This window comes from Numenius arquata, chromosome 18 (assembly GCF_964106895.1).
Source record: "Numenius arquata chromosome 18, bNumArq3.hap1.1, whole genome shotgun sequence".
In the NCBI taxonomy this organism is placed as follows: domain Eukaryota; kingdom Metazoa; phylum Chordata; class Aves; order Charadriiformes; family Scolopacidae; genus Numenius; species Numenius arquata.
This window is the reverse complement of record NC_133593.1, coordinates 10,368,918-10,381,555: the sequence shown is the minus strand read 5'-3', so window position 1 is coordinate 10,381,555 and position 12,638 is coordinate 10,368,918. Positions and strand designations below refer to the sequence as shown.

At 38.1% G+C, this 12,638-nt stretch overlaps 1 protein-coding gene across 1 annotated transcript in view; it reads right to left on the bottom strand.

Annotated features, from left to right (window-relative positions):
- USP32 (ubiquitin specific peptidase 32) overlaps nt 1-12,408 on the bottom strand; it is a 60,454-nt gene extending 48,046 nt beyond the window's left edge. The window contains exons 1-4 of the mRNA XM_074160897.1: nt 12,393-12,408; nt 7,734-7,861; nt 1,912-2,017; nt 1,229-1,347 (exon numbers count right to left, since the gene is read on the bottom strand). Of these exons, the coding sequence (XP_074016998.1) occupies nt 1,229-1,347; nt 1,912-2,017; nt 7,734-7,861; nt 12,393-12,408 (369 nt within the window). The remainder of the gene's footprint in view (nt 1-1,228; nt 1,348-1,911; nt 2,018-7,733; nt 7,862-12,392) is intronic.
- Nucleotides 12,409-12,638: the final 230 nt, after the last annotated feature.

Sequence of the window (12,638 nt, the reverse complement as noted above, 5' to 3'; positions counted from 1 at the left end):
GGCAGGCCCACAGCAGGACCATTAAACTTTCTCACTCTCCAGCAATGACCGAGTATGATTAACAGGCCAGTAAATCCTGCTGAGTGGGTGATTACGCTATTTTCATTTTAAAAGAAAAATCAATATACAGCATTTTCTTGAACAGGAAAATGGTATGGAGCCAGATTGATACTTCTCTTCCTGCAAGTCTTCATAAAGTACTTCTGGATTTCTTGGACGGTGTGCAATTAACTTTTAGGGTATAATTCATCATACCATATTGATGAGAAATTATAAATAGGAAATACTGAAGTGGGTCAGCTCCAGAAACCAGGCTGCTGTATACATATGATTTATGATTCCAGCCAAGAATGAAGACTGTAATCATTGCCTACAAAGCCAACCTGATACCACCGCCAGATGAAACAAGTCTGCCTCAACTAATGCCCATAACCAAAGTTATCTTCAATAAACTACAATAAAACTTAAGGTAAATAAGTAATCTAATATCCACAAATGAAGCTTCTAGTCAATCAGTTTTTCAGTGGAATGTATAACAATGATTAGATGTTGCTGATCTATAGTCCCCTGACAACAAATGAAGCGACCAAAGCACAAAAACCAGACAATTCACCAGGACCACTAGTGCCAAAGAAGTATCTGTGAATATTTAAAATTGACAAAAGCCTGTTTTAGAGGAAGACTTCAGCAAGCTTCAGAAAGATTACATCTCTCAAACCACCTAAAGCATAAATAAATGTTGTAGCTCATAGCAGGCACAGTGAGACAAAAGTAATACTATAAATACCTATTCTTTTTAAACAACCACTGCTGGCAGGCATTTTTAAATCCAGGATGCAGATTTTCTTTCCCGTCTCAGATCTGTGTTCTAGATTTCCTTCCCAATTGCAATAAAATGCCCACACTAATGAATAAATTTCCACTAGCAATATTAGTATTTAAAGTTACTTGATAACATGATTACCCTTGGGAAATGATATCTTTCAAACTAGCCCAGTAAGTAAAGCAGCATTGAGAATGCCTACATTTATACACCAAGCTGCCATTCACATCAATACAAATTACATGCAATAGTATAATACTAAAAACTATGAGCTTTTACCCAATTTAAACAAGGTCAGTTTGTTCCCATACAGGCGGGAGCATGTGTATGTCAGAGAAAAACAAACTACTCAATGTAATTTTCACTTTTTTGTAAATGCAATAGGATAAAACCTGTATGAAATACCTCAGAGAAACATTTCTTGAGCGACTCTGGGACTTTCCCGTCAACCACATGCAGCATCTTCTCCATCTCTTCACGGACAACATAGCTCCCAGATTCATTAGAAAAGAGACTGAAAATGTCTGAGGAAGTAGAGATATGTTTAAGCAACTACAGTAGTTACATTTTTCAAATATTAAGTTCACAACTGGCTGAGAGTGCCAAAGGCTGTGCAACAACTAAAGGACTAAAAATCTAAGTTGATTCAATTTCAATACAGCTTAACAAGGTTTAGGTCAAGAAGTATCTACTTATTCTTTTATCACCGTCCACTAATCAAAAGGAAAATAAACACTATCAAGGTCTGATTCACAAGGAAGACAAAACAACAGAAGTCAGTAGGCAGATGCTTTCTCTTGTTTTGAAAAATATCAACACCGTCCTCCTCCCTCTGCCCACATACAGCAATCAACAGTCTTTCTGTAGGATCCTAACATTTACATTCATGATGACTTATCAAATATTTCAGTTTGGTGAGTATAGAAAACAAAAATGCACTGGATTTCAAAACATACAGCAAATGTATGCTCTGGTTACATATAAAAATAGGGACTTCATAGACTGCAATTTATTTCTGCTTTAAATAAGCGTATTTTACAGTCACTAGAATAATAACAACAGGGTAGTGGTTAAGTTGCATTACTTACATTTTGCTTTCTCTTCCTCTCTGCCTCTCGTAAGTAGAACTAATCCGACTATCAAGTTATTGAAGTGCAGCCCTTTGGATATTCCTCCAAATGAACAGTAGATAACCTAGAAGAAAAAAACAGAGAAGTTAACCAAAAAGTTAACAGGGAGAACAGAGTCGTCAGACCTAAAAGCAACAACTTATATTGAGGCTCCGTCTTATGTGGCTTTTAGCCCGGTCTCCTCACATTCAGCTAAACACACTCCTAGGATAAATTCTGTTACACTTTTGTAGCTCTTCCAGTATCCATAAAATAGCTGTTCCAGGGTCTTTTATTTAGCAAAATTCAGGTACTTTTCATGAACAGCAATATGAAAACAAAAAAGTTAGAACCCTCCAATGAAGACAGCTCCTTGCTCGCCCACTGCTGCTATTGCCCCAAACTTCTTAATCAAGGTAATGAAGATGAAGTCTTCTCTGGACTAGGCTTTGATAGTGTCAAAGCCATCAGGAGGTTGTTGCAGCATCAAGTGTGTCATTGCCCCAACCACAAGAGATGCACTTCCAGTCAGCCACCGAAAACTACTGCTTCAAAAAGATGTGACAGACACACAAAACCCCACATTCCATCAACTACACCTTAACTATCTTAACACAACTGCTGCTAGAATCACCATTCCAGTCTAGTGCCCCTCTCTAACAATAGTATTTAATTCTTTCTTCCAACAGAAAGCAGTAGAAATCAAGACTTCTATTCAGAAGCTACTCAAAGATGCACAGAGTGGCCACCAGGAGCCACGCAGCCAGCGGAAGGGCTGCAGCATTTACCTCTCCCAGGAGAGGTCTGTGCTCTGCAGCGCGACTTACTCAACAGCACCTTAACAGTGATTCAGCACTGATATATGAGATAAGGAGGAAGTAAGTCATTTTAGGACAAACAGCAACTACTTCTAGTAAACAAGAATTACCAACTCCCTTACTGTAATACATTACTTCACCTTGCCTCTACTGCAAGAGAATAAATGAAGCTACGTATTGCTGTACCGCTCTCCAAACATGAGCTCCTCCTGTAATCCCGAATCTGTTCCTACAAGCACCGGTACTTTATCAGTATCACAAGACAGAAATCTGCATTAGGTATCAGAATTTAAAGCAGTCAGAACATCTAAATTATTCTTACACAGAAGAATTATTTCAGTGTCTATGTCTTTTAATTTGATTTTCTTGTAGGTATCACACTAAGCATCTACCCATAAAGAGAAGGCATTAAGTCTAGCTGATGGGTTGCTATTACTGTGAAAGACCAGAACGAAGCGATTTGTTGCTGATCATGGTTTGGATACAGACTTATTTGCTGAACTTGTTTTTTAAATTTAACTTTTTCAGGGCGAAAGATAAAGGAACAGAGATCAACTTCTATTAAGGAAAGAGTTGTACACATTTTAAATAGTATCTTCTCTGCTTGCATCTGAATTACATCCTAAACAGACTATATTAAAACCAGGGTGTGTACATGCAGTTATGCACTGGTATTTCATTTTTCTCCAGTGAAGCCCTGAATATATTATATGCCTATTGATTTCCACATCCGCAGAGGCTGGCACACATCTCCTTTGAGTATCTGGAGGATAATGGTGTGGGGGCTCTAACAAGAGCTTCAGAAACATCTATAGCAAAGCTCAGAGAGATCTGTGTTTCCTCAAGTCCCTCAGCCAAAACGAGCTGGAATTCTGCAAGAGGTTCACGAGGTTAAGTGGAACAAGAAGAAAGTTACTGGAACCAAAATCCCTCTTTCTACCCCCTCTTTTCCCTCCAGCAGCAGCAATCACAGCACTGCGGCCAGAGCCCCGCAGCCCAAGCGAAGGGTGGAAGAGCTGAACAGCAGAGCCATGGAATGAGTCACGGCTCCTGCTATCGCAGGTGTGGCTTCCATCGCAAGGCAGAACGAAGCCAGGACTGGGAGTGACCAAACAAAACCAGCCACCAGCCTGTCAAGGGCACCGGATAAATCTGGCCAAGGAAACACCTAACACAGAGGAGCTACCGTGGATTTACAACAGTAACCACCCCTTCTGCTTCAGGAGTAGCAAGGCGTGGGAAACCCCTCACCGCTGCCTTCCCCACAGTAGGAAGCAGACTCGCAGAATTCAGCCACAGAATGGATTCTAGACCACCTCCAACATACTATCGGATAACGAGGGAGTAAAAAAAAAAAAAAAAAAAAAAAATCTGTATTTTTCTTTGCCTGTCTCCTATCATAGTTATTAGCAGGTCTGATGCTGAAGCCCAGATGCCCTGAAGACACTTACCTCAGTCCAGGGCTGCATGTTACCTGCAGTAAATCCACTCCTTGTCCACCCATCAAGCTACCACTTTCACTGCTACCCACTTAGGACTATTAAAAGATGTCTGAAGGCAAGTAAATGTAAATGAGGCTGATTACACAGAAGGATCTAATTTTCCAGAAAAACATCATGTAGAACCTGCAGTTTCATCTCCTATAAGACACAGCTCTACCTAAATCCATTAACTTCCCATCGGGTGCTCAGATCAGCCTCTTCTACTACTAAACTTTAATCCATTCACAAATGCTTGAAGGGCTAAATTATTAAAAACTAAATTTGTGCTCTGTTTGGGCACAACGATTGTATATGCTTCATGGACAGCATCATGGCAGAGATCTGAATTCCACACTTTCTACTTCTAATCGTTTTGATTTCACAGGATGCCTTCAAGGCTACACTGCCTACGTAAGCAATTTACCTTCATATTACATTGGAATCATTACTTTTTTTATAACACGCATTTAGCTCTGCTGAACACTATAGTTTAAGTCTTAATATAACTAGTTTTGATCCAAAAAACCCACCCATGAATAGCACAAAAAGGAAGAGAATTCTTACATTTCAGATAACAGGACTTCTAAGCCAAAAAAAAAAAAATAATGAACAAACAAAAGAGAAAACACTGGTTTTCTTTCACAAATATTAATGAAATATGATCTTTTCTTTACACTTTATTCTTCTCCATCACTCAAATTTAACCTTTCCGTACTTTTAGACTTTTGAAGAGCAGCTATTTTATAAATTATATATAAACACAGAGAAGGAATTCTACAGATAATGTCCAGTGTATTCGTATTTAACGTACGTAATCACAACCTGGCATTACTTTGAGTTTAGCTGCTTAACCATTCTTTAGGCAGAGTTTATAAACACTGAATAGTTTTAGAACAACATACAACAGACGTTAGTTTGCATTTCTAAGGAAAGAGCTCCATAGTTTTTCATATTAATGAGTTATTTGGAAAATATCTAATAAGATACACCATTAAAATATGACACAATGTTGTATTTTCCAAAATTACTTAATACTCTTGCAGCTTTACTTGAAATAGCCACACCCAGGCAGCATCATAGCAATTTACATTTCAGAATGTAAAATCTAGTATAATTATATGGTACATAGTCATACTTTTTTTTTTTTATAAAATTTAAGTCCAACATGTTATGTTTGATGGATAACTGAAGAGTATAACAATATTGTTCCTTTTCTATCAAAAAACAAAAAGGCTCGGTCTATACAGACAGTTCCCTTCAGGTGCCAGTCCCTGGCCTGTGCCCACACGCTCCGGTAACCCTGCTGGAAGGGTAAGGACAGGATGCTCAAGGCATTCTTTTGGCTCCTTTCTCTAGAGAGCATAAAATGTTCCGGATTCTTTCCTGGTTTCATCCTTATGACCCCTGTTCTCTCTCAGCCCTTGAGAAGTCTGTGTTCTTCTTTTGGCAGCCCCTCTCATCGTGTCCTTCATCTTTCTGTTCCCATCATCCCTCTTCTCTTTGCATTACCCGGACTGCAGCTTGTTCAGCAATTAGTCACATTCAGAGAAAAAGAGGCACTAACACTTAACTACATCGTAAGTATCCCAGATTGCTGTGTATAAACCTTCTCACAATCATAATATATGTAAGTATATATAAAAGGTATAATCTATTTGGTCATTTAAATGACTGCACAGGCCAAAGTTCAGAGGTCCTTTTTCAACATTCTTCTCCTCCTGAGTCTAAAATACAAAGCTACTAGAAATGCTTTCTTGAAATATTATCAGCAATGTGTCCTTCTACCTCCTCTGAACAATACTTTTTCTATCAAGGTGCCACAACTGCATATGGTAATTGCATTATTTCCTTAGATTTAAAAATAAACACCGTGTTCATACATGTCACCACTTGACCAGTTTCCCTGCAGTTTAAACAACACAGACACAGCACATCTCTTAATTTCATTTTATTAATATCTTCAACTCCATTTGTCCAAGAGATCCTTTCAGAACATTACTGTCCTGAACATATAAAAAATGTTTTGTGAGCACGACAAGCATGCAAATTGTTTGACCAAAGTTCCACTGGCTTCAGTTCCCTGTTTTATGTCCCTGCTGTAAAACTCTGTGTTTTTAATTTAATGAATTCCTGAAGGCCTATCACTACTCAGATATGAAAAACGATTATTCAAAACATGCAGAGAAGACAGCCCAGTGGTCTAGGGCTCAAAATGATCAATTTTAATGACTGAAAGGCTGAAAATCCAGAACAAGGCTTTAAGCTGCCTAATGACTTCACCTGCCTTTCCACATCCTGAAGTCAGGAACTACAAAGCATCCCTTCATGGCATGAGCAGAATTAAATCCAAATTTTGCCCAAATTTACAGTATTCAAGCTCACACTTATCACCGCTGCATTGCCTGAAGATGAATGCTAGACGTACACAATAATTTGTACTAGAATTTTGAGATGTGCCAATTTTGATGAGATCACATCAAGACCAATTATGATTCTTCCATTAATTTTATTTCACCAACCAGAAATCAAGAACTGCAGTATAACTCCCACGAGTGTTAAAAGAAATAAACATCACTAAAACTGTGTCTTTAAGGACAGATTTTTAAAAAATCCAGTAGAAGGGAGCCAGCAGACATTTGGGAGGAAAAAAAAAAAAAAGTAACTCTCTACCACAGTGTTAAACCTTTTGCAATGCACACTTCACTACTCCCATTATCTAAATAAAACTGGGAGACTTGTATGCTGCCTGTGAGGTCAATACCACTGAAGATACCAGAAATAGAAGCTGTGATTAGAAATGACATGGAGCAAGATATCATTTGAAAGGTCTCGCTAATCTTATTCTTCTCTACCAACAATATTTTAATTTCTCTCTCTCTCTCAGGGTAATATTATGAGAGTAAATAATGTTTATAAACATGCACGTGTGCAGGATAGTAATACTATTTTTTTAGATATATACACAATATTTATATCCATGTAGCATACTTTGATTCTGGCTATTCTTTCAGTTAACTTATACATTTAATATATATCAAGTTATTTTTAAGAGATTGTAAAGATTAATCTGCACTTTAGAAAACAAAGTAAAAGCCAATGGAATCGCAGAGAAAGCAAAAGCAAGTACTTCTCCAAAGCAAATAAAAGCCTCTGTTATAATAGCTACGTATAGCGTTAAAACTTCCCAACCTTTTACTTCCCCACACCTATGTCTGGATATTCAGGTTTACTTCAAAGTCTTCTACCACCTATTAGTTGGTTTGGAATGAGTAGCTCAGAAGCACCCATCACTGACAACCCATCATCCAAGTCTGGAACATTATCTTCAGTTAGAGAACGTACATTGTGATATTGTATGAAAAAAGCAAAGAAATTAAATTAGGTCCTGTATCTGTACAGACATATTTGTGTGTGCGATCTCTCGTTGTACATTATCAGTTGTACAGTTGTACATTATCAACCACGTACGCCTCCCCAGAATAGCAGCAAATTCACAGATTACCTCAGCAACTTTTGGAGGGACTCCATCACCAAGAACTTCCCTGATGAAGCACTGTTGAGTCATGTAACAGGAGAGTCCACAGGTTCTCTTGAAAGCATCTTTCAGTCGCTTTAGCTCTATGTCTGTAACTGTGTTGAGTGAGAAGAGAGGAGGAAAAAAAAGATTTGGTCAGTAAAGATGCTGTAGAAATGTAATAGCTTAAGGACTCTCCAAATACTATACGTCTTACATTTACCTTTACAATAAAAAGACAAAAGAAAGTAAATGCATGATTTCACCTAAATAGTGGGAAAATCTGACTACTAGAAAACGAGATCTAATAATTCCATCTTCCCAAAAAAAAGAGTAGACCTAAAGTTAACATCAATGATTACAACAGTTCACTGCCTGTTTTCTCTGACTACAATAGCGTATTATAATTTGTCCTGAATTGAGCACCATTGTTGTCATACAAAAGGAAAATAAGCAGCTTTATGATCAATTTTACATTGCACATAAACCAGAGAAATGATCTGTAACCATTAGTGGGGAATATTATTAAGAGTAGCCTCAGTAGCATGCTTGAAGCAGTTTCATCCAGCAATCAGTCTACTTTTCTGTATAAAAAAACCCCAACATTTAATCGCCACTTACATGCTCATAAGACAGTACACTGAAGCACAAATTTAACAGGATTACTACAGTTAAATTTAGGACTAAATGTAACTCTTCACCTAAGATTTTCTTGCACAGTCAAAATCTGATTGCCAGCTAAAACCTGTCCAAACTTGTTCTCAACCTGTAAATGTGAAGAGTTTGATGACATCCTGTTTGCACTTGCACATGAGCTTCCTGAAAAGCAGTCCCTGCGTTCAGATTTTACAAGCATAAAGCAACTTTCTAACAAAGTGTGTAAGAAGTGAAGTATTTCGCTGAACAAAACGAGTCCTTTGACAAAAATCAAGTTGCAGAGAATAACCTGGATCTGGTGTAAGTTACCATGTAGTGCAGGAAGAGCTATTTACCATCTAGAAGCCAAAAGAAATGATGCTGGACGTGACAGCTATTTCACTGTATTTATAGTAAGGTATTTTCCTTGCCCTGATATAACAGGCCAGACAGAAACAACACTGACATGGCCAAAAGCTTGTCATGCTTTTTGTCAGCCAAAATAAAACAGAACGCTTCAGAGCTTAATCCAGCGCTCTCTTTAAAACTTCTACATTTCAATTAATTCATTCATCAAAAGAAAAATCACTCCTTAAAAGAAAATCACATTGAAACATTCCTCTCTAGTTTTCATCCTAGTCAACACTGAAACAGACTACCGACTTCATTTAACAATTGTGTAAAAAAACAGGAACTGGGTCATGTCTTTCCAAATTTTATCATAGACCCTGGATACTTTTGACCACTAAAATTTCAAAGGATCTAAGAAATAAATCGAAAGTGTGACCCATGCAGCACTGATGCTATCAATTAACATGGATTTGGTAAAAGACATACTCAAGTTACCATCATCACATACCTTGTTTTAATTAAAGAAGCATACTTTAATTATACAGCAGAAGAATCTTGGTGTAATACTGTTACCTGGCTTATTTGGTGTTTAAATGTCACTATTTCATATTAACATCTGTCCATAGAGTCGTTTTCTTCCTTTGTGCCTCTACATGTGATGTTTATTGAATGCTCAAACACCGCATTATTTGCATTTATTGAATTTATTCAAAATACTTGCATTTATTGAATGCAAATACTGCAACAGACACACCGGTTAAAGTTTGCTTCCCAGATTTTCCCTACCTAACTGAAAACAGACCTTCCAATACGATATTTACAACCTGAAGCGACACTCTCCACGCTCGCCAGCTCTTCGGAATCACGGAAACGGGAAGCAAAATAAAGATTCCGCAAAGAAACGGACCCTCACGCCGCAGCCTTTCCTCCAAACACGTGCAAAAAATTAACAGCAGCGCTTCCCATCGGAGGGACGCCTCACCTCATCTCCTCCACAACCCAACTACAGCAGAACTGCAGCCAACAGGAACAACTTCCCAACACATGTTTAATGGGTAAAAGCTTGAGATTATTAAGGGGAGAGAAAAAGGCGAAGCTACTAGCTTCATTAATTTGTCAAGGTACAGCAAACAACCCAGATCCTAGACAAAATCTAGCAACAGTTCTTTGATAAAAATATTTTCATTTATTGTATTTTTTATATGCATGAGCACACACACACCTCTATTAAAAATACACTCTGCATTCTGTTTTTTTCTCCCCCCTCAGTTAATTTTTTTTAACTCCTCACCAGCTAATCCAACCTGGTTTGTGGTCACTTGGCAAAAAAGTTTATATGCACACCAAGCTTTAACTAACCTGATGCTTACGCCTTTGCACATACTGTAATGAATTTCCAAGGAACCTAACAGATGCTTACTGCAAAAATAAGGTTGAAACATACGCAACATATACAGCCACTTAATAAAGTATTGTGTCATTCTTGACGTTTGCAGGTTTAGTTTCCTGGCTGCAGAGAAAATTCAAATAAATTTCATAAAAAATGATGAGAAAAATGTCTTTTTTCCCAGCATTCCTTTCTAACAACTGATTTTGTGTCCCTTGTTCCAGTTCGTTAAAGTTTCTCCCCAGCGCGGGGAGAGAAGGGAGGGGACAGAGTGCTGTGTCCCGGCTGCACCAACAGCCCCCCTGTGCCTGGGAAAAACATTTTCACCCAACTCTTAAGTTCCTTCATTAAGTATATTCACTTTTTCCAAAGGCACAGTCTTACCAAACACTTTCAGGAGACGGTTGTCTACCAACACCAAAGAAAAGACCATTCACAAGCTGCTTTCATTACACAGACACTACACTATGGGATACACTGTCACTGCATTCAGAACCTGACAGTGAAAAACAGAACACGTAAGACTTCCCAAAATAAGTTTCTGGTAGCCAACACAGCAAAAACCATGGCCACATTGCTCCTACCAGTAACAGGTGGCACAAGCTCAATATTATGGCAGAGAAAGCAATGCAATTGGAACTGCACACCTAATTCTTTGCACCTCAAAACTATAAAAGCTAACTTTTTATTGTGAAGTTCTAATCAATAATAACAATTTGCACTAGTTAGATAGAATTTTAAGAATTAGAATACACTATCTGCCTAATTCCAAAAACCACCATTGAAACAAATGGAAAAGTCAGAGACTATGGCATTCTGTCCAGGCAACTTTTAGAATCCAAACCTCCTGGAGGCTGCCTTGGCTGGATGGTTTCCAATAAAGTCAATGACAGTGTAACAGAAGATTAGTGCTGCTTCCAGCTCTCCAGGGAATAGCCCAGCTCCAGTTTGTTTAATAAAGTTTAAATGAAACCATGCAACCTCAGCTAAAAATGTCACCGCAACTTACAGTAACTGTAACAAACCTTCAGCTCATTCAACTGCCAAGGATATTTTTAGTTTAATAGCGTTACTTAATGCTGTTTATATGAATTTATGCGACTACTATTTTTTTTTAAACTCACAACTATCCAGGTAATGATTTGTGTGGCACATTCCAAAACAGTCCCGTGCTGGAAGCCACCCTCTTCCACTGCTTTCACTCGTATTTATCACCGAGTCACGTTGGAGTTTTCCTTTTAGAATAAAACTGTATCTAAAGCTCAGACTACACAAGCCTGGATCCACAACTGCAGACTTCAACTTTATTTCGCCACCCACATAAAACTGGCCTGAATTTCAGAGGGGATCCCCACCAGCTGTGTCACTGATATAAACGGGAGCTGCAGGGAATCTGTCTCAGAAAAAAATATCCTACATTTATGTAGAAACCGAATGTTAGATACTCACATACTGGACATTAGATATAATGCTCCATTTGAAAAAGAAAGGCAGAAAACACAGCTGAAGTTACTCCCCTCCTTATCCTCCTTAAAACTCACAGGGGTGTGTAAAAACAAGGTTAATTATCTGAAGTATTTACTGCCTAATACTCAAGTTCTCAAATTTACACATGCTTAATCAACTACTCTCAAATTTATAGTCTGTTTCGTATAAAAACTGTAGTCCAAATAGTATAGATAAAACAATAATTTAGGTATCACAATTTCTCTTCAGGCAACACATACTATTCTTTTTGCTTACCCATTCTGTAACGTTAAACTCCATCTTTAGATGTCCTTAAATTCTGTTTAACTAAACTAAGGTGGAGGAAATCAATCCTTACACTGGAGCTTTGGCACGTTTCGCAGCCACATTCTCTATTCATTTTAGAAAGTTTTTCCTTTCCACATCCTGTAGCACTAATCCCACCCCCACCCTTCTTGTCTCTCTCTTGGGAAGTTTTAAAATGCATTGTGAGTAACGTATGGGCCAACGCACGGCACAGTCCCTGGCACTCCACCACAAAGGTCACACTGGGAAGGACAGGACAACTTTAGCCAACAAACACCCGTGCAAAACTCGGCAACCTGGGAAGCAAATTCCTGTCTCAGCAAAAGTTACTCTGCTGTTACAAGACTGCTAGTGAAATTTATTAAGAGGCATCAGTGAAAAGATGACTACATAACTAAATACACCAAATATTGATACTTTTGCTTGTTTACTTCCTGTCTTGGAAAAAGAAATAGAAGAAAATGGTTACATTAAAGCCAATTCCTCACTAATCGAAGTACCTACATCGCACTCCATCGTACCTCCTCCGAGACTAATGAATCTAAGCTAAGGTTTGTACCCCAATAGTATATTTTATTGTTTCATTCCAACACTGTAAGAAAGTAGTTAAAATCTTCAAATCTTCCTCCTTTTTTTTTTTTTTTTAAATGATGCAACACTAGGAACACTAATGAGGTCGAGATCATAAGAACTGCTACACATCACAGTCCCTGCTTGGCACCAGTAACCAACTCGCACCCAAAGCC